This window comes from Diaphorina citri, unplaced genomic scaffold, assembly GCF_000475195.1.
Source record: "Diaphorina citri unplaced genomic scaffold, Diaci psyllid genome assembly version 1.1 scaffold17, whole genome shotgun sequence".
Lineage (NCBI taxonomy): Eukaryota > Metazoa > Arthropoda > Insecta > Hemiptera > Psyllidae > Diaphorina > Diaphorina citri.
The window spans coordinates 477,090-487,280 of record NW_007377455.1 but is presented as its reverse complement, the minus strand read 5'-3'; the positions used below and the strand labels follow the sequence as shown (position 1 = coordinate 487,280).

The 10,191-nt window shown below is 35.1% G+C and overlaps 1 protein-coding gene across 1 annotated transcript; it reads left to right on the top strand.

Moving 5' to 3' along the window:
- The first annotated feature begins 2,331 nt into the window (after nucleotides 1-2,331).
- Nucleotides 2,332-8,366, top strand: LOC103507772. The gene is made up of 3 exons (XM_026822389.1): nucleotides 2,332-2,490; nucleotides 2,922-3,125; nucleotides 8,161-8,366. Exons 1-3 carry the CDS (start codon nucleotides 2,469-2,471, stop codon nucleotides 8,364-8,366), a joined length of 432 nt encoding a protein of 143 aa, XP_026678190.1. The 5' UTR covers nucleotides 2,332-2,468.
- The last annotated feature ends 1,825 nt before the right edge of the window (nucleotides 8,367-10,191 follow it).

Here is a 10,191-nt window from a genome sequence, read left to right as displayed (position 1 = left end):
AGCGTGTGCGGTGAAATACTCATTTTAAGCAAAGAAAAAAAAAAAAACATTTTATTTATACCTATTAATGTGTAGCTGTATTCGGGTATTTAGGGTGTTTCATTTCATTCATTTTACTTATTAATTATTTAAATTAAAAATTAGGTATTACTCGTTTAACTGGTGTCTACTTTTCAAGCCCAGAATTTATACTTATTTTCCAGTTATTATAGGTTTACCTACTTACTTAACATTTTTCTGATATAGAGGATAGAACCTGCTTCCTTGTCTATTTTACACCTGGGTTAGTACCTATCTATGACAGTTTTTACACTTCTACCTTTACGAGACTTGCACTTAGTAACCAACCTATATTCATATTCTAATTCCATACTTGGTGTTAATGTGGACTTTTTATTACATCTGTGTCAGTATTTCAGTAATGCAGACACTGTCAATATCTGATCACCTTTTTTCTTCTGGCTGGTTTGAATTTTATATGTTTACCTACTCATTCGGTGTAGGTATTTATACGAGTATGAACTGCGAGGTTATTTTGGAATCTAATCTCCGGATCTTTGTACTAATTGGCGTAGCTAAGGGGGACGTTTTTCATAATTTATAATTTAGTTCATTAAAGTAGGTATCTGTGAAGGTTTATTTTATTCTGTCGAATTAGGACATGGAGTCTCATTAGCCCAAAGTTAGTTAGTTTTTCAGGGTGAAAGTTCAACCCGATTACACGCTCTATTTTTCACCCCTTTATTTGAATATTTTTAATTGACTGTAGGTATGTACTTTATAACTAGGTACTAATTTTATTTTGACCTAAAAGCTTTCATTTTGAGCCTTGATGATTTCGTACAGGATTTTCTTTTCTTTCAATTCTCATTTTTTCGTAAGAAGTTAGGTGCATCTGACATAAGCTCCCTCCCCACTCCCTCTCTGGAAGATCCTGGGTACGCCCTTGTTGAAAATTTGGCCTGGCTCCAAAATTCAGCATGTCTTGGGCTTCTTGTATTAGTGCGTGTGTTTAAGTTTCATTTTTAACGAGATCAGAAGAGAAGAAATATAGGGAATTCTGTCCACAATCTCAGCATGAACAGAAACAAAAGCAGCACGAGAGCCCCTGAACTTCGTAATGAAAACGTAAATGTAAATTTTTGATACCATTTATGATGGGAGAAAGGATAACTGGTACTCATTGTTAGAATAAGGGAAAACTGGCAGTCAGTTGAGAACGGATACCAGAATAGTTTTCAATTAGTCTTGAGATCTACATACTAACGCATGCCACGCTAAAAATTTGTTTGATTGGACGAAGGAATTTAAATTATGTTCTGCTATTGGTTCTGTCCAGATCACAATGATTGGTATCAGCTCATGCTCATTCCTTCTCTAACTTATTCAGCACGTAGGTATAGTTGGTCATGCTACAGATTCTACTAGTATCTCTTTACAGATTTTTCTACACAGAGACCACCTATTACGTCGCGTCCGTCATAAAGATCAAAACTTGATCTCTTTACTAGGTCAAAAAAGGCGGTATTGCCGAATTTCCAGTCCTTATCAGTATCCTTCCATTTTCAGTCTTTATTTTTCCGAATTTTCAATCGTTATCGCTAAATTTTCAAGTACTTCTAAAACTCCAGCCTCCATCCAGTACACGGAATTATTTATCAATAGTTGGAAATAAATTTTACTCATCCAAACAAAACACCTAATCCACATTCGCTCTATCTCTTCCTCCCACTAATCGCATCCCTATTGAAGGAGAAAAAAACTGATAAACTTTTCTCAACGTTCTATTGATTTAAAAATCATTAACGACCCATTTAACTTTACACTCATTGTTTTTATTAGTGCTCCCTCAAATTATGCCAATAAATTTTGGGGGAAATGAGCACAACTCTTTCTCAAAAGTTCAATGTTATGAACTTGCATACAGTTGCAATAATTGCAACACGCAAAACCTCTTGAAGCAAACTGTCTATTTTTGGCATACCAAGTCAAAATGCCACAGAATCATAGATCCTTCTACTACGAGAAAATAACCAGGTAATTCAGAAAAAATTGAGACTTTAAGGCGCCAAAAAGTGTTACGATAAAAATCATCTTTATTTCATTATAATGTTTTTCCTCCATACCAACAACTTTACTAACCAAACCGGGCAGAATGAAACCCAGAAAAGTCAGGAGGAATTTTTACCCTACTTTTCGACAGTATTGCTATTTTAAGCCCAATTTGAAATTATAGATATCTCTTGGAATCGCGTTATTTACGTTATTATTCCTTGAAATTTCGTCACTGTTACTTTCCTTATTTTTATAATAATTTTTGAACCCCCTTTGTCTTTCCAAATACTGTTGCAGCATCAATTGTACATAATCCTAACAGTTTGAACCAGCCTCCTGTGAATGTAATTAAAATAGAAAATCCTGGGTATTATTGTAGCAGTTACACCCCGCCTGCACCTGACCACACCGCGATGATGACATCCGGATCTTACAGTGAGTATTCAACTCCCAACCATGGCATAATTTTTATGAACATTGTTATTTAACGATATACCTATTACTTATATCTAATAAGAGATCCTCTGAGAGTTAGTTTGTAGAGAATGCCTTGAGCAATAATTTTGACTAGAGTATTAGCTTATAGTAGCTCAGAGAACAATAAACCTCACACGGATTTCACAGAATATCAGACTTTTATGAATGAAAAATGTTTAGTCTACCTTATTATAGTTTACGCCAAGGGTCCTCAACTTGTGACAAGTAGGTACTGTCAAATGAGATGGTAGGTACTTCAATTAAATTACCACAAATATGTCAGATGACAGTATAGTAAATATAGCACTGGTCCATGTCATTCCCAACTTTCCCGCCTTTTATCGAAACCTCCCCCCATCTGTTCTCAACCTCTTTAGCGTTAATTTCAGGTCCGCTGTCGTTGCCTCGAAATACTCAAAGTCCGGGTGAGCCTCGAAACAAGAGAATGAGGCGGATGAGTTCCACAGAAGAGGAAATGGATCTGGGAGTAGCCAGGGAGTCGAAACCGACCGTGGGGACTGAAGTGACCTACTACGGGCAAAGTCCGGCATCCCTGTCCAGCCAGACTAGTTGGCATTCCGATGTGGAACACGGTAAGTTGAATTGTTTGAATTTGAGTTAGAGCTGAACTGAATCTTTGAAATTGAGTTAATTGAATCTTTGAAAAATTTCGCTAAAATCAGCGTTAAATCTTTGAATTTGAGTTAGAGTTATATTGAATTTTTGAATTAAGTTCGAAAAATTTCGCCAATATCAGCGTCGAATTTTTTAATTTGATTTTCAAACTTTCGCTAATATCAGAGTTCGCGGTTTTTTGTTTTTGTCTTTCTACCAAGGATCTTATTTGACCCTTGCCTTTTTCCGCCTGTGAGAGGTGAGTTTTGCTGGATACGATCAGATATTACAACTACCTATGGTTTTTCTTTTACTTCTTTTCCTTTCCTTCTCCCTCTGCCTTCCTGAAGCAGTCGTTTCCAGCAAGAATGTTCCTACTGTCGATGAAGCAGACAGCTGTGTGAGCTTCATTGAGCTACATTAAATCGGCTTAATACCAATGTAGGACTTGGTCCTTTGAAGCCGGACTCTCGGAGGAAGTTTTTCCAAATTGGAGGAACTTCTTCTAAATGGTAAATTGCAGAACGATGAAATTTTCGTCCTTCCAACACCAAGTTCCTGGGACACGGATATCCTTAACCTAAAACCATCCGTTGTAAAGAGGAGTTCACTATTTTAGCTTAGATAGCTTGAAAGTCACAACTTTCTGTCTGTCAAACATTAGCCTCAGGTTTTAACACCCCCCAAAATTTTGTTTCAGAACTAACTTGCATGCCATCAGGCCCTACTAACAGGTACCTAACCAATCAGAAATTCTTCTTCCAGCATTCGAGAGTTTGGTTTTCCCCTCGCTGGGAAAATTAAATCTTTCTATTTGGTTCTTCATTGTCAAGTGTTAGCTTTCATTGTTATATTTGATCCCTGTCGTGGCTTTAAATGGAACTTTGTTTTTCCTTTTGCTTTCTACATAGACTTCCTCTGTCAACCTTATCTTCACTGACGGTAAAATTTGATTTTTTTTTTTCCTTTTTTTTATTTGTAACCTCCTAGAAAATAATTTCCTTCAATCAGCAAATATGCGATGTCTTGGAAAACTTTGGTGAAATTACCTCAAAAATTGTATAAGAATAAATTTTTATGTAGGTATCTTGATTTTACCGTCAGTACAATGCACCCTTATTTTCGTCTCTTCATAAATGTTTGTATTACTTCCTTGGTTGAATTTCTGTATTTTTATATCATCATTAATTTATTCATCAAAGACTTAATAAAGCGTTCTTTAAATACGAACGTAATAAAACCCAGCCTCTTTTTTGAATATATTGTAGCCGGAGCTTGTAAAAAACAGTAAACAAACGTAGAATATTTAAGGCAATTGTTCTTTGGTAGGCTGATATTGTAAGATCTGTGTACACCATGTTACTCCCTAATGAATGACTAATGATTTAACGAGCCATAAAACCTGAGAATTTGTATCAGTTCTTTGTGAGTAGGTAATAGAAAGACATAGAAACTTTCCGTACTTGTTATTTATTATGTTGTTAGGAATGAAATGCGATATTGATAGCAGTAAAACTTGAATTATACTAATTAGAAATCTGATATCAATTGACTCTAACATATTAGCCCTATCTGTAGATATCTACGGAGCATTTTTAATCTGTACAATAGATACGTAATCTATTAGGTTTTATCTATGCGTTATAGGCAGTAAGATAAAATTCAAATACAGGGTCAACTCAGTTGGCCAGAAAATGCTAGAGGTCAGGTCCAAAAGTTCATTACAAAATTAAGTTCATTGGTTTCTAATTGGGCACTTTGGCAATAAATACTTTTCTCAAGAAGTAAATTCTATCCATCAGTAATTAGGATCCTGGTGCTATATCATCAGTTGTTAGTTTTATCTTAATTCAATGAGTGTCAAAATAATGAGAAACTGAGATGATTTTCTTCTACCCTGTAGATGCCTATAAGATATGATGTAACCCGAGCCCTTTAATGCCATTATTTACTCTGTATAATCCAAATTCACATTGCCCAGAGATCTTCGAGTAATTTGGTATTCTGTAGTTAATTTGATACATATAGGTAACCTCCATCTTTTGGTAGGTATTTCTGTCCACTTGCCTAACTTTCATTGTAAACGTTTAATCTTTTTTAGGAATCTTTCTCTTGTAACATGGATGTAATTAAATGTTTGCCAACAAGATAATTAACTAATCAAGTCAATCACCGATCAGAAATTCAATCAAAGTATTCTCGAAATCTATGTTGTCTATATTTACCCAGAGAATGAGTTGTTAACCTTCCTAACCGAATTTGTATTAACGTGTTGAACTCTTTTTCGTCAGTAAAATCCGAGAAATTTCCCATTTGAATAAAATCAATTTTATCACAAGCGGAAAGTTAACTTTACGAGATAAGAAGGTACTTTAGGTGTATTTTTCTTTTGAAAAACTGACCACAAGAAAATTGACCACTTCTCAAATAGAAACTGAATGGATTTCCCATGGTCAGTAGTCAGTAAAGAAAAATACACTTTTTCTTGCCTAATAAGCTTTTTGGATATATTGTGTCTTTTATTACTAATCGACAGGACCATCACAATCAAAGTTTGAACTTGGTTTAAGTCAGAGATGCAAACTAAATCAAGTTTAATTTCATATTGTGGTCCCGGCTATTAGTAATATTTATTTTCAATAAAATAGGTATCTACTATTGTAGTAACTTTGTACTACAAAATACATATTACTAAAACATACCTACTTAGATAGCTCTGTATTACAATTCGGTATTAAAAAATAAAATAATAATAAAATAAGATTTTACTGATTTCTTCTCGTTTTCTCGATGTTCTAGGTATGCACTGGGCATGCTAATTCGTGTTTGTTATCAGTTTTCCTCTCCCTTTTCTTTTCGTATTCTCTTTTGTGTTGCACTTCTGTGTTCTTTGTTATCAACTCTCATATTTCTCCAACTATTCCTAATCGGTGTTCATTCCTACTGCGTGGTTTTCAAACCTTCCAGGCCTCAATTCAAACCTCCTGTGTTTTTAAACCTCCCTGAAAGTAACGTTGGACTTTTCAAAATCGTGACGTCATAGTAACTTTTATAATGGTTATGCAAGGTTTTCAAAGGTTTATCTTTGGTAATACCTACGTCATAACTTTTGCGAAGTTTTAATGGAACGCGGGCCAAGATATTTTATAAAAGCATTCTCAAAACAATAGATAAATAAAAAGGATTTTAATTATTAAAATCTCTTTTATTTATTTACTAAAGACAAAATCATTTCCAGACCTCTTACATTTCCTTCTTGAGAAATAAACGAAGATTAGGACCCCTCCCGTTCGAAAGCCACTGCCCTAATGAAATCAGTGCTTTTACCTTCTTCACAGCTGCATTTCTATGTGTTTAATTTTCTCTAAATGTTCTGATAATTACTCTCCATGTAACCTATTTGTGTTTTTGTAAGTTGTTTTATCTGTAAAACGATTTAAAAAAGTCGACGTTTGTCTGGGTGCGTTTTGTAAGTGTGCTTATCAAGGGCGTATTCGAACGGTTTACGTTGATACCTACCTTAAAACATTGTCTACTGATTTTACCTACTTATTATAACATAATGCCTACTTACGAAATCCACTCTGATATAGAGATATTTTTGACATAATTTTACTACTTAGGTACTCGTGATTGATTTTATTTATAAATAAATAAATTAAATTAAATTATATTTATTTGGTTGTACTTGGTTCTTTTCTACCTACCTAAAACGAAAAGTTAGGTAGATGAGTGGTTACATGTTACACAAAATGCACCAGGCAATCGACTTTTTTCAATATTCTTGATGTTTAAATGTCTCTGTATCACTTTTACGTCTTTGTTTCTGTAATATTGGTGTTATTCTGGATGTTGTGAACTCTGTATCCTTCTTGCATGTTGAAAACCTATTTATAAAACATCTTCCTTCTATCTACGTACGCGTACATTTAATCTTTGGAAAGTCACGGGGACGTGGGCACATTCAATTTTTGAAAATTTGGAAATTTAATCTTGATTTTTTTTTTTTTTTGCTCTAAATTGGTAACGCGACATTCTGAACCAAATTTCAATTCAGAATGTTACGTTTGCCATTTCGAAAACCGACTTTCCTCCATCTCTCAATCCTTGGAGTATCTACAACAATCTACAATTTGGTTCCGAAAAAATCACTTTAAACACCCTCCTATTCGGTCACTCCTAAACATCTCTAGATAAATGTCGTAGTTTTTGCATTTTGATTTCAACTTTCCTGTACATAACACGGTGTGTTTTCCTTCCAAGCACAATACTCGGGTACTCCATTTTCCTATTTTAAACTCTGATATTCCAATATTGCTCAAGCAAGGTAAGTATATGACGAATGGGAAAACCAGAGAGTAAATTGGATGTGTAATGTTCAGAGATCCCTGACGCCTAGACACTGATTTCCCCATAAGAATGGAAATTTTTCCATAGGCAGGTATAATTTTCTGATGATCAACATTGTCTGATCGATCATCTACTTTCCCCAACAACCTGGGGAAAACCCACGAGTGTCTGAACGGAAATTGATCCTCAGATTAGTCTTGTCAGTCTACTACTGTTCATTTTATATACCTACTTTTTTTGTACCCTGGAACCGCTTGTGGAATACCTACGTCAAGTCACATTCTTTACAATACGTACATCCATTCCTATTTGGGACCGAAAAATTTGGTAACTCGAATAATCTGCTAACAAAAAGCCAAAATTGTAAATTTTCCTTCTATTTTCGTATTTTGTTTACCAAGTAAAAGCATTGAAAATAATCAAATACATAATAATAAACTGTTTGTTGTTCAAAATTCATAAATAGATAAGTACAACTTCTATTTCCTTGGGCAATCTTTGCCATCCAACCCACCTATCTAGATTCGTAGAAGCTTAACCCATCCTCTAGAGTTGTTTAGCTCCTACACCTAAGATTGGGCTTTTTGTGTATGAAAAATCTACATCACATGTACCTATACTCAACATCAAAACTAACCCTTTCTCGCTCTGTGTTATTTCTAGGCCTTCCTCCCCAGCACGTAGTGAGCGGAGTGAGTCTAGCGAGCTCTAATTACTACCAGACTGACCCGCATCAGCACGCCCATCAGCACAGTCCCGTTAAATACCCGGAGAACGGACATGACACCCTGTCAGACTTTGTGACGTTCGTGTGTCAGGAAGCCGAAAACACGCAACAGGGACCCCAGGTACAGAATAGAATAAAATAAAATGGTACAGAATAGAATAGAATAACATATGTATACCTCATTTATACTGCTAGAATGAGTCTGAAAAGTCCCTTTACACCCGCAGTCTAAATAAGGTCTTATATACGTATATTTGATAAATAGTATAGAATACTGTAGGGAAGAGACCGCCGAAAGACGCACTGCACCAGAGTGCATAGGGTCCGTCTCACACCGCACGAGTAGATGCGGGACTTACGCGAAGTTTGGGATCCAAAATAGGAAGAAGAGAAGAAGTTTGATGTAAACATAAATATCTGTACGATATGAATTCAGATGATTATTATTTGTTACAATATTCTTTCTAGAGGCATATTATAAATTCAAAAGAATGAGAGAAAAAAAAAATCATAAACAAAAACCCAGCGCTCTCTAAAATGAACATACAAATCAAACTGAAATGGCGGCTTTGGTCGTAGGGTAAGTAGATCATAATTATTATCATTAGTGTTTAGCTAGGTACCTATGAGCTACCTATAAGGTAAGTACTGATTACTAAAAGTAGGTATCTATTTAGGAATTTAGGTAAGTATGTACTTCATTAGGCAGGACTGCACCAGTTTTCTATATGAATCAATGGGATCACTGAAGTTAAGGGTGATCAAAAACTGTCATAAAATATTGTGTTCGAAGAAATACAGTTTTCGAGTATAATGGTGGACACGCCAAATCACTTACTCGAAATCACAAGGTAATAATATGTATGTTGAATTTTACCTTTTATACCCAACTTGACTTGGACTCGAAGCAGCATTATACAAATCTGTTGGTTGGTTTTCAAAACAAATTCAGTCTCTTTTTCAAAATCACTGTGCAATCTGTCAACCTCGATTTCCAATTCCCGGGCCACCCCGTGTGCAAAATATACGGAAAACCTTGCAAAAAACACACACGCAACATTATTCGAGTTTGAAAAATATTCCGACATGGTTATTAATTATTCCGATTCTATTGCCCCGATGCAATGTTAGCCTTCGACTCCTTTGATCTCGCCCGGGAACAAATGGGCTGAAAATGTTACAATAACTGGTTTTTGGGGGATTTTTTTCACATTTCCTCACACAAATGAGCTCTGATCTTGAAATTTGTCGCGACGACCTATATACTCAAAGCGAGAAATTTTTAGATAACACTAATAAATGGATGGGTGACTTAAACATTATATTGGGAATAAAGGGAGAACGGGCTCTAGTCTTGATTTTAAATCATTACGTTTAGATAACACTTCAGTCGTTAATTTAAGACCGGTTTTAGCGTCATCTATGTTAATCTACGCCGAGCAAGGCCAATAATGATAACACTTCAGTCGATCGTTTAAGACCGGTTTTAGCGTCACCTATGTTAAGCTACGCCGAGCAAGGCCAATAAATGGATTCAGTCGATAATTCAAGACCGGTTTTAGCGTCACCTGTGTTAAGCTACGCCGAGAAAGGCCAATAAATGGATGGGTGATTTAATTATATTGGGAATAAAGGAATAAAGGGAGAACGGGCTCTAGTCTAATCATTACATGAAGTAAAATCGAAAAATCAAATGGGAATAAAGGGAGAACGGGCTCTAGTCTTGATTTTAAATCATTACATGAAAGTAAAATCGAAAAATCAAATCAAGAATATTAATAAATAAAGGGAGAACGGGCTCTAGTCTTGATTTTAAATCATTACATGAAAGTAAAATCAAAAAATCAAATCAAGAATAATATAGGGAGAACGGGCTCTAGTCTTGATTTTAAATCATTACATGAAAGTAAAATCGAAAAATCAAATCAAGAATAATAATGGACTGAATATTAAACAAATTAGGTAGG